A 16,103-nucleotide genomic window follows, 5' to 3' on the forward strand; every position below is an offset into this window, starting at 1 on the left:
TATATTTGAGTGAGAGTGACAAAGTTGGTATCATTCTATTCGACTTGAAATGATCCAGGGGGTGATGCTATTTTCATTTCTTTAGAACCACTTTGACAATGGTAGTTAAAGGTAATTATCAGAGGAAATTAGAGTAAAATGTGCATCATAAGTGTTTCTTCATTTTTTTGCCTATAAAATGTCATCAAAAGAAAAAAAAATAGCTTCACACCCTACAGCAACTCTTCAGAACTGAGGGTATGTATTTACTTTTTTGTTTTTCCATGGTGAAACTGTGAAGAAGTCCCTAAAGAGATAGGTAGGCAATCAATTGAAATTCATACCTTAATATTTCCTGAACCACTTGGACTGTTAAGAAACAAGTGACAGATTTGAATTCAACATGAATAACAGTGATGTTAGGTTGATATTAAGCCACAAATAAAAAAAATTTCTTAGAGCCCACGTCCCCCTTTAAACAAATTGGAACATATGCTTAATTTTCATTGTACAAAAAATCATTGAAGGTGCAAGTTAAGGAAGTGCTAATGCAGGAGAACATACGGTTTGATGAATCATGAAAAAATACTGATGTAAGCAATGGTGATAGGCAAGAGATAGAATATTATACTAATTTTGTTGTATTAACAACAAAAATGTTATGCATCCCTTATCTCTAGTGTTCTAGACTAATAATTATCCTGAGTAATTACTAATTATGTTAGGTACCAGATGTGTATAGTCAAAGCCAAATTCAATGTAACATGAAAATTTTTTTCCTATTGCTTTTTTTTTTATGATGGTCTAGATGCCGAGAAGGCTGTTTGTTTTGTGTGTGAGTATGTTTTTCTTTTTTTAATCAAGGTTGATTAATACTAATATCCACATTGTACGAACTGTGTACAAAAGTGTTGAATCCTATGTCAGGCTATATGCCTTTAGCCCCAACATCTTTTTGTTTCTTGTACAAGAAAACAATAAAACAAGTTCTTGAATTCTAAAAAATTTTTGAAATTGAAAACTCTACTCGTACTGAGCGGATTCTAAAAATTTTTGCAGTAATGAATTTGTGAGGCCCTAAGCTTTAGCGAATCCATTCAGTGGCTACTTGAAGAAGTGTTGCAGGGCTTCTTTAGATGAATATATTACCCTCAAATACATTCAATATTTTTTAAGCTTAAAAGTTTGTTATGACAGCTGATATGCTATGAGTACAATAAATTTTTAAATGTAACGAACTTCACAGGTTATCGCTCGCATTGTACTCAAAGTAAGATCCTGCTATTACTCCAAGTTGTTTTGACTTCCTTTGAACGAAAAAAAAAAAAAGCATTAGAATAGAGGCCTTACTTCAATTGAAAAAATATTGTGCAGGTTACTTAGGTCATGACGAATATGTCCATTTTTCCTTGTATATGATATATATACTATTCAAATTCCATTTGCAATTATTTGACCAAAAGCACTATTCGCTCAAACCTAAAATTCACTATTCGCACAAGCATACTGCCAGTGGGTTTGATGCAAGTGTGGACCATGGCAGAATCGTTCTTCCAGAACTCCCGCTCGTCGTCACTAGCCCTGCGATCGTGAATGACAGCCACGGCGTTTTGAAGGTGCACGCGCAGCCAGCGCATACCTTGACAGAATGCCAGCACAAATTTTGGAAAGGGTACTCAACTTGTACACAACTAGTAGCTAGCATTCATGATTCTTCCATGACAGTAAACAATACTAAACTAATTTATACAGTTTTCATGAACTTCTCGAAAGCTTTCACAGAGTATCACACAGCAAATTATTATTTAAATTACATTGTCTGCTTAGAAATTCCCAGCTGGTTAATTGAATTTCAGCATACCTGAACAATTGCCGTCAGTTTGTAGCATTTAAAAACCACCATTCTAACCTCCTGCCAGAGCAATCAGGCGTCCCGCAGGGGTTAGTCCTGGGGCCACTCCTGGGGCCACTCCTCTTTCTTATATATATAAATGATATAGTAAAAGACATCTCTGAAAAAATAAAATTGTACGCAGACGACTGTGCTCTTTATACAGAGGCTAAAGGACAATCGGACCACACACTTTCGAACAATGAATTCCAGTGTGTTGCTTTATAGTTTAAACGATGGCAAATGTGCATTAACTTGGACAGAACTGTTTTCATGCGGATAACTCGCAAAAAAAAAATTCTTTATTTTTACATATAATTTCAACAATGTCAGTTTGTCTGAGGTTCTTTTTTTTTTTTTTTAAAGTAAATGTATGTGACGCTAGATGCGGGAGACGTGGCCCGGCTCATACTCCATGTTTATTCTATTCCGCACTTCTTCCTTCTCGACCTCTACTAACCATCACTTGATATGTCACACGATTTCCCCTCCCCCCGAAAGAATGCGCGAGCTACAAACTATGAAGCATGAACAAGTGGTGTCTCATCGTAGGAAAAAATATCACAAAATAGAGTAGTTCCATGTAACACGGCAGTTCCATGCACTTGCACAAAAACATTCACAGGGTAGGCAGTCCAGTGAGATCTAGGAGACCTCAGGTGGGCGAGGTTGGCTGTTGCGTTCTGGAGAGCATAACAATGCATTCGACGTGGAAAATGATGATGACACAGCCTGGATAGTAGCGAAAAACGAACAAGGTTGGGAGTGCTTGTAGCGTTGGAAGGTTGGATGTCTAATGTGTTGGATTCTTAGTCGTGGCTATGACAGATGCATTGTATCTAGTATGCGTGCTTTTTGAGAGATGGTGACGGCTAAATGCCTGTGTGCTGGCGGCGTGCAAGAAGTTGCTCCGCGTATTAATGGACGTTTTCCGTGGTGTTGTCGTCTGTGCAACCGCTGGCGCAGAGAGCGTCTGTGACGATGTTCCTTCATCCGGAAACGTCTTTTTTCTTGAAATGGCCCTTGGATCAAAGTTTAAATTTTTTAAGTCGTTCAACTTGGCAGCGTGCTTCCGTTGATGTTTTCATTCCTTGTCGTCTTTTCTTGATTTGGTGATGGTGTTGAGAAAATTGCGGGTGGTCATCGTCGTCGAATAAGGAGATGCTGTCGGTAGTACCAGCATTATTTACGAGTGGGATGCAAGCATGATTTGTGTAAAGGAAAGCAGTAGATACATTTTCGTTTTTATCGGCGAGACTTGCATACAATAGTGACTCCGTACTGCTTCGACTTTCGGTTGTTCCGGTTCCTGAGGGTGACATCACCGCCAACATGGCTTGACGTGGTTCCGATTCAGTATGTTTCTTTCTTTGCGGGAGAATCGAGCCAAGCGTTCCTGAAGTACAACCGCTTTCGGAATGGCAGTGGCTTGAAAAGTTATTTGGCCGATATTTCAGGTGGTCTGTTGCGTATGTGGCGATATCTTGAGGGGTGCGATGAGAGTGACGAGCACCAGACGAGCTACTTGGCACGGAACCAAATGATGGCTTACGTAAGCAAGATGAAGAGTCAAGTACATTGGGTGCTTGAATATTGTCTTGATTTGTGTTTTGCAGGGAAGAGGTTAGCGTTGGCGATATTTGTGCAGATGCGAAACCAGGTGGAAGGTTGGGCCTTGCAGAAAAACGGCTCGGATGTCTTTCTATGAGCAGATGACTGACTTCGCCTGACGGGAATTGTAAACTTCTGCTCTGTGCTCGAATGCGTGAAGGCTGCGTATGAATGTGATTACTGAATTTGAATGCATCGATATGGCTGGTTGTAACCGAATCTCGATTATAGTCCTGAAACCAGATGATCATTTCTTCTTTTATCTTTTGCCAAGACTCATCGTTCTCGAATATGTGGGTGAGGTAAAACTTGAATGCCTCACCGGTGACGTAGTCGCTGAAGTTCGTAACCATCTCCCGTTCCGACCAAGATGCAGCGGTAGCGTGGAGTTCGAACAGGTTGAACCAGTCCTGTACGGGTCCGTCGTCCGCTGATCCGGTGTACTTGGGGATGTCGAGGTCAGCCGATGGTTCTGTCATGGTGCTGGTCGTTGTCCTCCTAGGCGATGATTCGGTAGTCAATGTATGGTCAGGGTGTGTCTTCTGGGGCACTGCGTCGATGATGAGTGACTGATGAAGGGGCAGGCAGGTCTCCATCCTGTCGACTCGTGTGACGCTAGATGCGGGAGACGTGGCCCGGCTCATACTCCATGTTTATTCTATTCCGCACTTCTTCCTTCTCGACCTCTACTAACCATCACTTGATACGTCACACGAATATAAGGAAAGGTTAGTTTGTCTGAGGTGTCTGAATACAAATATCTTGGGCTATGGATATCAAATGATCTAAGGTGGAACGAACATATTCATTAGGTTACAGGTAGTGCTTATAGAAAATAATTTTTTTTAAGGAGAATGTCAACTTTGGCTACCCCTGTTGTAAGGAAATTAGCATACCATTCTGTTGTCCTACCAGTCTTAGACTATGCTGCTCTTATATGGGACCCCTACACAAAAGGTAATAATCTGAAGCCAGAAAACCTCAAAAAAGAGCCATGCAGCTCATATATAACAATTTCCAACGCAGCTAAGTACATGACCTGCAAGCTCGAGCTAACGTTAGCCGAAAAAAAAAAAAAAACTCATAACGTTTAAAATTCTTATATCAGTTAATCAAGGGACACTATAACGTCAACGCTAGCGAATATATTTCATTCTCCTCTAGTTATTGTTCTCCTAAACTAACATTTACTTAACAAACTAACATTAACAAACTAACATTTACTTTTTTTAGTTCTCATAACGACTTCTTCAAGTATTCTTTTTTTCTGAGAACAGTCACAGCTTGGAATAACTTTAGCAGCAACATCATTTAAACAACTTCTCCCTCAGAATTCTCATTGTTTCCTAATGGCTGAAACATGATCAGTTATTTTATATAGTTACTGGCTGTTTGCATCTCTGTTGCCTGTTGCTTTGTTTCATTTGCATCTATGATAAATGTTTTGCTGGGTCACTGACCATAAATTTATTATCTTCAGTGAATGTGCGTGTTCTTTCTTTATTTATTATTATAGTAGAACACGGTTATATCAAATCCAAATATATAGAATTCTCAGGTACATCGAACTCGCAAGTTATCCCTTTGAAATTCCTTTGCAAAAGTATAGAAATTCGCACGTTTATATCAAATGGCATTTTTACCTCCCTTCGGATATATCTAACGCCGCGCAAGCTGGAAGGTGCGCTTTGGCACTTGCCCCCCTTCCACCATCTCCATGACAGGGCGGCTCTGCGCATCAGTTGGAAGGCGTTTTTTGGCACTCGCAGCTCCCAGCGACCTTCACGCTTCGCCGCACCTCCGCCAAAACTGGCAACCCCCGAAAAAAAGTTAAGAACGAGAGGGCTCAAATTGCACAATCTATAGCTTGCAGTACATTTTTTTTTTCCGTTTCTCTTTTATGCTTTCTCTTTCATGTCCAGGCCGACAGCTCATGTGAGGAAAAGGATTGTCCAAACGAGGCGCTAGTCACATGCGCGTATTCCGTCGCTGAAGTGGCGGCAGCATTCAGCATCGTTCGCCGTTGTATCAGCCAGATTTTTTTTATTTATTGATACTGCAGTCTCAAGCAGAGACTATAGCAGGTGTGATACATTGATACATAGTTATTAAAAAAAAGGAACAACAGTTTTCAAAGAAAACACATGAAGTAAAAAATACAATGCATACAAATAAAACAATGAATTTAACAGCAAATAGTAACTGTAAATTGCAAGAGTACAAAGACAAGCTGAATAAACACAAAAAAGAATATAATTTCAAGAAGAAAATTTACCAAACTGAACAAGCTTATGCAATAAAGTTGAATAAATAATAAAAAGAAGTACATTCAACGGTGCTAACGAGCTATTTATTTTTCAAACAAAGAAAGCAAGGATTGTGTTACAATATTGTCGGGGAGGTTATTCCAATCAACAATAGTCCCAAAGAAAAATGAGTAATTAAAGCAGTTACTTCCTTGAAGTAAAGGAGTTATCGTGAAAGAATCTCTTTGGCTGGCTTCGTAACCCTGAGAATGATTGACAATGATTGAGGAGTCTATATTATTATGTCCTTTAATTATTTGGTAAAATTATTCTAGCCGGCAAATTCTATTCTTATCGCTAACTGAGGGCAACCCAGATTGTTGATGAACGACTATATGAGTTATATATATAACGAACTACTTTTTTTGCATTCTTTCGAGTTTACTGATATTTGTTTTGGTGTATGGGTCCCAAATCGGCACAGCATATTCAAGCATAGGAGATATAATGGACTGGTATGCAAGGAAATGAATGGAAGAAGTTCATGATTTGAGGATTGTCTTAAATAGAATAATTTACGCAATGCCTCATTCATACTAACATCTATATGTTTCGACCATGATAAATTATTTGTGAACTAAAGACCCAGGTATTTACACCCATCAACCTCCGAGAGGGCGTTTCCGTTTGCCCAGTAAAGAAAAAAAGTGGTGTCTTTTTGTGGATTATTCGCATTAAGACCCTCTTGTCGTAATTAATAGTCATTTGCCACTGATCACACCATGATATGATTCTTTGGAAGTTTTAATTTAATCTGATCCTTGATTGACCTAACTGTTTCATAAATTATGCAGTCGACTGCATCTTAACATTACTATCAGTGGTGATGTCATTTATAAATATGAAAAATAATAAGAGGCCCAAGCACGGACCCCTGAGGTACACCAAAAACAATGTCAACTCGACCTGAGCAGGTGTCATTTAGAGAAATGTATTGGTAACAGTTCATCAGGTACGCTCTAATCAATGCCAGTAGAGTACTATTTGTTATAATAAAACCTAGTTTGTGAAATAAATTATTATGCGGTACTTTATCAAGCGCCTTACTAGAATCCATGTATAAAGCGTCTGTCTGATATCCTTTATTTATACCTTCGGCAAAATCATGCATAATTCTGACTAATTGTGTACTTGTAGAATACCCGAACACCCACGTCTAAAGCCATGTTGTGCATCTGTTAAAACTTTATACTTTTCAAGAAATTCGACTATATCTTTATAAATTATGTGGTCAAAGATTTTACATGAAGTAGATGTCAATGAAATGGGCCGATAATTTGCGATATTGAATGTATCACCAGATTTAATGAGTGGTTTGATTCTCGCGGTTTGCCAGTCCTCTGTCAACGAACCGTGTTCGCTGCCAGAGGAACCGCGCTGTCACACCTGGACAGCCTTGATAACATCGAGACTAGCGTATTCAACATTTCAAAAACAAAGTAGGCCAAGATTAGAGATTTTTTTTCATGCAAATAAATCATTCTGTTTATAATAAATCATTCTGTTCGGACTTAGTTGTTATTCTTCAATGCACCTATTGTAAGGTGATGATTCGCTACAGGTGAGCTCTTGGGGCCTCAATGTCTTTATATCGAATTTTTCATATATCGAACTAATTTGCGATTCCCTTCGAGTTCTATATATTCGTGTTCGACTGTATTATTATTATCATTGTTATTATTTTTACTGCAATCTTCCTGTACATAAATCTTATTATGTATTTTCGTTCATGCATAGTATCCCACTGTGCTAAAAGTCCTGAAGAGGTTGCAGTACCAATAAATAAATAAAATAAAAATAGTTCAAGCGTAACCACACTCTGCTGCAACCACTATGAGCAGGAATGAAATCGAGTCGACACGATCATGGGTGGCCACAAAAGTATGCGTGCATCCGACGCGCACCAACTCGACACAATACTGCTTGCCGCAATGTTGCGGACATGACCGTGTCGATGCGAATAAAGGTCGAAACATAAGCTGAACTTACTTACTTACGCCCAAATTTATTGATACCACGCTCAACTAGGCTAGATTAGACTCCGCTTAAGAGTTACCTTAATCATCATTGTTATTGCAGATATCGCATTAGCTACCTGTTCAGTGAGCTTGAAAGCTTTCACCACAGTCACCCACACTCTTCTTCTCCTTCACTCTTTTACACCCCTTTTTCCTCTTTCCAAGCACAGGGAAGTCTTCCTCTGATTAATCTCCCTGCCTTTAATTTACCTTTCTCTCATTTACGGCTTTATCATGAAAGCTTTCGCTTTTGCTGCCAGTATGTGGTCTTACATAAGCTGGGCGGGTTTTCGTCATTGTTGATTTCCCAGTTGCGAACGCAAGCTTCGCATCACGCACCGTGTTCTTGGTTTCGTGCTTCAGTGCAATATTTTTGGCGCCCAATCTTCATATCTTGGACAAACTTCCCGCAACAGCATACCATATGGCAGCCTAGGCCTAATCAGCATTGGTTGCATTTCTGTAGCAATCGCATACAGTGCAGTCCACTTATAACGATACCACATATAACGATATATCGGTTATAACGATGGGTCGACTTAACAGTCTCATTTTATGCATTGGGGCTATGGGGAAAAAAACCATATATAACGATATGTTATCCACCGCATATCGGATACAACGATGAAAAGTTTGCCGTGGACAGCATGTTTCATTCAGAATAATCGTAACATTTAGATTGATAAGTTCCTCTGAAACTAACTATGCCGAGACAAGACGAAAAGTTAGCGTAGGCGAGTACGTATCTGCCGCCACTGCAGCACAGCGCCGGCAGCGCGTCCCGGCCGTTCAAAAAGCCGAGGAGAGCATCGCGAGTTGGCGCGACGCGCTACAGATGGCGCCAGCTGTGTCACGTTTTGCGCCTCGCCGCGCGTCGACCGCGGAGAGGCTGAGAGAATTTAAAAAAAAAATGCGAAAAGCAAAGCGCCGCGCTCCGCGGCTCCCCGCCTTCTACAACGGCAAGCCGGCAAGCTACTCGTAGCTTACCGAACGAAAGCGGGAAAGAGAGAGAAAATAAAAAAAGCGAAAAGCAAAGCGGCGCGGCGGCATGGGGGCGGGGCCTCGTTGGCATTCCGGCTGTGTACCTCTGGCTGTGCTTTCTTCCTCCCACTGCTCCCACCCCGCCGTCGGTCAGTCTCTCTTCCTCAGCGAACCCGTGATGCGTTCTTCGGAGTAAGAAATAAAGTCTTGTTTTTGACATCCTACTATCTACAATATTTATTAATTGGTGAAAATAGCAAAATGAAGCCTGGAGCTACAAAAGGTACGTCCGGCGACGATTTTTTGGCGGCAGTCCAGATATAACGATCACCGGTTATAACGATCATATTTTTAGGTTTTCTCGATATCGTTATAAGTGGACTGCACTGTACTACCTAAGTGCGTTTTAGTACATAATCAATGAAAATCTTCGCGGTAGCTGCACTTGAAGGTAAGGGATACGTATTTTTTAAAGAAAACGAGGGTGGCATGTATAGCACTTGGATGGTGGTTTGTGATTCGGTTACGATGTCCTGAGATAGGGTGCATGCTCCTAAAATCCAACAATTAAAGTCTTTCAGCGCGTGAAATTTCAGATGTGATATTGTAGTGCGCATAATTGAGACGGTCTGACAAATGGTCAGAAAATTTCTGCAATGTTGCTTTCTCTTGTGAGACACCCCCCCATTTTGCATTCATTTCTTTGACAATGGGATTTTTCGATCGCTATTTATTTATTTATTCATTCTTCAACATTAAGAAATTTCGATGGTTGTAAGCACCATACATTGCATGCTTCAGAAATGCGAGGCTACATGCTCAACACCTGACCAATAGTTAGAAAATCTCTGCAATGTTGCTTTCTTTCGTGAAACAACCCCCATTTTGCATTCATTTCTTTGACAACGGAATTTTTGATCGCTATTTATTTATTTATTTATTTTTTAACATTCAGAAATTTCAATGGTTGTAAGCATTATGCATTGCATGCTTCAGACACGCGAGGCTACATGCTCAACATGTTTTGCACAACTGCGACCCTTGAAGATGGCAGCTTTAATTGTAGTGTGATACTACTTATAATTCAAATCTTCGCAACTCTAGCAACTTACGGCATAAGCGGTTTTTACTGTACTTCTTTCTTTTGACACTGCCATTGACCTTCTAACTAAACTCGGGGAAACACGCATCTCCCACAACCATGTAACAAATACATCTGACATCTAGGCAAGCAGTGTCGGCCTAGCGTACAAAATGCGGGAGCCAAGAGAGACAGACGCAAAAGTTGTGGTATCTTTTTGCCCTCCTTCTTTCGATACAGAGCCTGTCTCGTGGCTGCTGGCCTTCGCCCACATGTGCAGTACTATAGTGTCTAGAATATACTGCAATATGGTGACAATAAACAAGAGGTGGAACAGCGTGTGCTCTTTTGCAGCATCGCAACTGTCACAGCAAGAAAAGCAGATCTATGCGCGAAAAAAAAAAAAGAAAACGCCTCGGCTGTGCCAGCCTCTTTTTGTGAGATTGAGGTATCATTCATACAACTGGAAGATAAGGTGAAAATTCGGGAGTTTCTCCAACTATTCGGAAAAGTTGGCAGGTATGTAGCAGCATTGACCACAGCTTGTTGTGATTGTTCAAAGATTATTGTTGCCGTATTGCTGGAAGAAGTATCACTATGATCACCCTTCATATTTGCACGAGTAACTAACCTGGCACATTAGTTTATGTGCGAGAATTTCTCATAACGACCATGGACTTCATTATTTTACTTTGTGCATTTTCGCACCTAAGAACACTTCTCTGGACTGAGGTAGTCATTCTTGTATTAGTTAACAAACAACTAAAATGTACATTAACAAACTACATGTTAACTAAATACAGTTTATACATTTGGCTAAATAGATTTTAGCTAGCAAATTAAAATGTATTAGTTAACTAACTAAAATGACTGCAGCAGTGTTACTTACATTTCACGAATTAGTGACATTCATAACGTTAAGATACCTAATGTTTTTCATAACGTTAAGATACCCAATGTTTTTGATGAAGCTCTGAGGTATAGTTGAACATCAATGTAAATTTTATATGTTAATTTCGGAGTCCTTCTAAGGGCCACTAAAACTTACTCTGTCGCTGCTGCTCAGTGAGCCCATAAAAACATGCAGGAGGCACTCGGACATGCGGTGCGCAAAGGCAGCATCGCAGTTACTGCACCAGTTGTCACAGAGGGTAATGTGGCGGTGAGCTGTGCCTCGCGACCACACGGATGACCTGAATATGTTGGCGGCACTAGCCACTGTTTACAAACATGGAGGAGGTCTATAGGTCTCCCACACAAACATGAATCAACAGCTCAGGAGTGTTGCTTGTTGGCCAAGTTGGCACACAGGTAAACTCGAAGAGCCAGTAAGATGTCAAAAAAGGAAGAAAACTGAGAGGCAGAGAATGTGAACACAGAGGTGACTACTAACAAGTGATGTATATTTCAAAAAACGAGGAGGCCTTTTTTCGAACTAAATATCACTTGCAGTAGCCACTTCTGTGTACCCTGTCTCCATTTCTGCCTCTCAATTTTTTTTTTTTTACATTTTAGTGGCTTTCTTTGAGTTTAAATAGAATCAACAGGTTAATGCAGGTGGTGCACACCACATAGGTGGTGTACAACACCTGCATATCAACTCAATTACTGCCAAGGCTTTCAGGTCCCTTGAATACTTGCGCCAGACCTTGCAGAACTCACCAAGCAATGTAAGACAACTCCCCTATGAAACCATTCTTCGTCCACAGTTAGAATACGCTTCATCATTGTGGTCTCCTCATCAAATCTAACTAACTAACAAGCTTGAGTCTGTACAAAACAGAGCCCCTTGTTTCATCACCTCCAACTACAGCCCCCACTCCAGCATAACGCAGATGAAACATGACATAGCACTTGTGGCATTAAATGTACATTGTTCCATTGCTCTTTTATCATTGTTCCATAAATATCACTACAGCATCAGGCCATCTCCCTTTCTATTGAAAGCGCCCACACGCATATCACACCGCTTACATAATCAATGTAGCATTAAACATCAAATTGATGAACCAACGCTTTCAATTCATCAGCACTTCCCGGAGCCATTGTTTTTTAAAATGATCTTCCCGATGAAATTGCATCAATTAGTAGCTGTCAAGCATTTCTTGATCGGTTGCATAAACATTTTCTGAAGTAGCATCATGTCGTCACCATTTTTTTTTTCTGCAAAGTCGTCCTGCACTTTTTTTTTCTAGCATGTGCCATGTGTGTCATTTTTTCCGTGAAATAATAAATGCTATTGCTTTGTCCGAACATGCTTAGCACTCTATATATTATATATACGTACAATGTTTTTGTTTCTTCTTTAGTTCTTGTTTTTTTTGCAGTGTATCATTTTTTCTCTAACTTCATTCACTGTACACTTTTTTCTTTTTATTTCTTTCCTTGTATTTATTAATGTATTCTTCTCTATTTACTTTGTACTTGCCCCCCTTATTCAATGCCTTATTGGGCTCTGTAGGTATGATGACTAAATAAATAAATAAAGCAGAAGCTGCGCCAAACTCCATAGCTTCCTGAAAGGGGTACCTGTGAGAGGTTGACGGAGGTGATTTTGACCCGAAGCTCCTCAGCGCACTGCTCAATGTTTGGCTGCTGTAGCAAATGTAGGTCCATGGTAGGCGTGGCAATGTTAGCACTGGCTACCATGAGGATCTCCCTCATCCGCGGGATTCCCAGAGTCACGTTCATCTCACCTCGACCCGCAAAGTGAAATGTGTTCAGCGTCATCTGTGTCGACGGCTCACCAATGCTCTGCACAAGCAACATTCAAAATATATATTAGATAAAACAATCTGTGTGTCTTCAAGAGTGTCACACATGAGGACACTAAATGCATTTGCCGCCTCCTCTGACTAGTAAACAAGCGAGAGTGTGTAGGATTATTTTAACCTGGTACAAAATACTAACTCCATCCTGATTTAGTCTCAGTGTGCTTCATTCAATGTAATTCCATCTTTGTTTAACTTGAATGTGCTTCTAATCAAATGGCACATGCATTTCAAGATTTTATTTGATTATATTTATGGAAAATTGAAACATGAGCAATATGAACATTCAGTTACAAGTTAACTAGGATTACTTACTACCAAAACTTCCACACGTCAACATAACCCTCCCTCTCTTTCTTGAAAAATTATATTAGGTTCCTAAAAACAGTGATTTAAGAATTTGAAACATTTTCAGACAGTCAATCACAATTTATGCCTAAAAATAATTCTTAAGGCTTAGTAATGCATTTATAAGGGCCAAAACAACATTTATAAGACACAGCCCATAACACAGCATCGAGCATTACACAAACGACATCAAGTGGGCAAGTTAGGCTTCAAATATTAGGCCACCAAGAAAATGCCAGCTATGTGAGTGTATTATTTTTATTTAATTACACTGATATAAATTTTAAGTCGGACCCAATGATGTGGAAGCATTTTCTGTAACCTGTGTGGTAGCAAGACTGTTGCACTGCAATGATGTCTGCAAACAAAACACCTTCGGTGAGTTACTGCCACAGACAATCCACATTCAAGCTTCCTGGTAAGTACGATGGGCAAGCAGTGGTCTAAAATAAGTCAGAAGATCCAACTTAACACATTACAAAGTGGTAACTTTGCATTCAAAAACGAAAAAAATGAACCAGGAGTTGACCAGGAAGCTTGCCATGGATGCCTGGGGCAATCCCTAAACCTAGACTTAACTAAGTGAAAAAAAAAAAACAGTAATTGATCACTCTACCAAAGTTCAGCCATTCAGACCAAGTACAGTCACCAATGTAGTGTAACTCAAACAAAGGTGCTGCAAAAATTTTCGAAAAAATAAAAAAGCATGAGGAAAAAATCAAGAAAATCATTTCAGAAAGGTATGAAAATCAATTTGTAACAAGTCAGTATCATGCTAACAAGCTTGGTGCCACAGGAGCTAAACCCCCGTCCCACGTGGCAACTTAGGTGCACTTTAAGCAAGTACACTTTGCCGCGACTGTCATTTGTGCGCTGTCACACGAGAAAGTTGAGAGTCAGTCGATGCAAAGTACACTTGCAAACAAGTGTGTTCCCCAACCTCACTTCGCTGAGACGAAGTGTGTAGCCTCGATACCAGTGGCGTGCAGAGAAACACGCTGTTGCCTAAAGTGGTATTCATACTATCTTTAAACCATTGTTTTTGTTATAAGCAATACTTCTATGTATTTAAGCAAGTCACAATACCACAAAAAACTCACTACTCCCACCCTTGGGCAGCCTAGCGGACATGGTTCACTAGGAAGATGCGGCAGCACAAATGGCTGTGTTCATTGTGTTGTTTACTACCAGGCACACTTGCACATGTGTGGTGAGCTGTCCCCTAGTCATTTACGATGACGTGTGCCACTGGTGCTACTTCCACGAAGACAACGCGGTCCGACGATGACACACGGGCACAAAAATAACAAATATATGACCCTCTACAAACCTGTCAACTGCCACTGCCATCATTTTCAATGTACACTTCACTTTCTCGTGAAGCAGTGAACCTCCAAAATGACACTTTGTGAGCATAAGTACACTCACTTAAAGGGCACTCCAATTGCCCCGTGTGAATGGATGGGGCATGAGTCCTCTTTACAGCAGTCGCACGGGCAACCAAAAGAACACATGTCCAATGCACTGCGGTTATCGGTATAAATGAAGCTACCCTGGCCATTCTGCTGCTACCCACAAAACCATAGCTGCTGTTCAGGGCCGTACAACAATGCGAACCACTCGCTCTACACTCAATTTAATGAATGCTTGACATCAAAAACCATCACCCCCCCCCCCAAGTTTTTCAGTCTAAAATTGCACTAAAAAAGGTCAGAAGCTGAACTGTAGAATCTCTATTCAAATGGTAACTTTTTTTTCTGTTTTATGACATTGTGTGTGCAATATGTCGAATGATAACGGTAGCACATGCGTGAGTTAACCATGAACTAACATGCATACAGAAGAAATCAACTACCATGACAGTCAACTTTTAGACTGAGGCTTGGTAGACTGATGAGTTTACCCATCGCGTGGGCATGCCCAGAGATAAGAAGACACATCAATCTTTAAATTTTTTTTTTATAAGTTGCGTTAGCTTAACAAAATTTAATACCCCTTATTCAATTCTTTTTACATATTCCAAATTGTCACACAGAATTTTATTAAAACAATAGATATGCAACTTCTCAGAGGGCATTTCTCAAGGTGCTTTTTGGAAACATATATTAATAAAACATAAAAACAAGACTGCCAGGGAGCTGGCTCAGCTGATGATGCTAATTTATCTATTTTCATCAAACTTGAAATAGACGCAAATATGAGTGAAAAACATTTGCTTTCTACACTAAACTTGCAAATTGACTGTCTTTTTCTGGGTTTTTTCCAAAGCTTTCGATCGTGTTGCTCACTGCCGCTTAATCTCTATACTCTCTTCTTTGTGTATAGATTCATCAACTCTGTCATGGATACGGAACTTTCTTACTAACCGGCAGCAATTCACCAATGTTAATGATTTTTCATCTCCACTTTCATACGTTTGTTCTGGTATGCCGCAAGGGAGTGTTCTTGGTTCACTGCTTTTTCTTATTTATATTAATGACTTACCAAGTAATTTATCCTCACAAGTGCACATTTTTGCTGACGATTGTATAATTTACTGTGAAATAACTAGTACTTGTGATCACGTAATAATTCAAAATGACCTCGACCTCATCAGCGATTGGTGTAATAGTTGGCTAATGTCCCTTCATTCAAGTAAATGTAAAGTAATGTCCTCTCGCAAACACTCTAACTCTTGAGTTTTCTTACTTTATTAATGGCAATCCCGTATCTAGTGTTGACTCTTTTAAATATTTAGGTGTAACCTTCACATCTAACCTTTCTTGGACTACCCACATCACCAATATCTGCAGTGACGCCTCACGATAGGCTACATACGCCACAATCTACGTAAGACGCCCACAAATATACGTGCTTCAGCTTACGTAACATTTGTTCACCCTCAGCTAGAATTCGCTTTTGCAGTTTGGTCCCCTCATTACAGCTATTTACCTAACATGCTGGAATCGATTCAGATTAGAGCCGCTAGATTCATCTCACAAAACTACTATCATAGCGCAAGCATAACACAAATTAAAAAAAACTTATCGCTTTTCCTTTTGAGCAGCCGACGTGATCTAAACCTCCTTTCATTATTTTATAAATACGTACATGAAACAAGGCCATTATCAATGACAT

The 16,103-nt window shown here is 40.0% G+C and overlaps 1 protein-coding gene across 5 annotated transcripts in view; it reads right to left on the reverse strand.

Moving 5' to 3' along the window:
* Nucleotides 1–16,103, reverse strand: part of Polr1A (RNA polymerase I subunit RpI1) — a 610,310-nt gene that overhangs the window by 203,803 nt on the left and 390,404 nt on the right. For all 5 annotated transcript variants that reach the window (XM_075882913.1, XM_075882912.1, XM_037432148.2 and 2 more), the window contains one exon: nucleotides 12,397–12,621. In XM_075882913.1, coding sequence (XP_075739028.1) covers nucleotides 12,397–12,621 — 225 coding nt within the window. The remainder of the gene's footprint in view (nucleotides 1–12,396; nucleotides 12,622–16,103) is intronic.

Source organism: Rhipicephalus microplus, unplaced genomic scaffold, assembly GCF_043290135.1.
Source record: "Rhipicephalus microplus isolate Deutch F79 unplaced genomic scaffold, USDA_Rmic scaffold_14, whole genome shotgun sequence".
Lineage (NCBI taxonomy): Eukaryota > Metazoa > Arthropoda > Arachnida > Ixodida > Ixodidae > Rhipicephalus > Rhipicephalus microplus.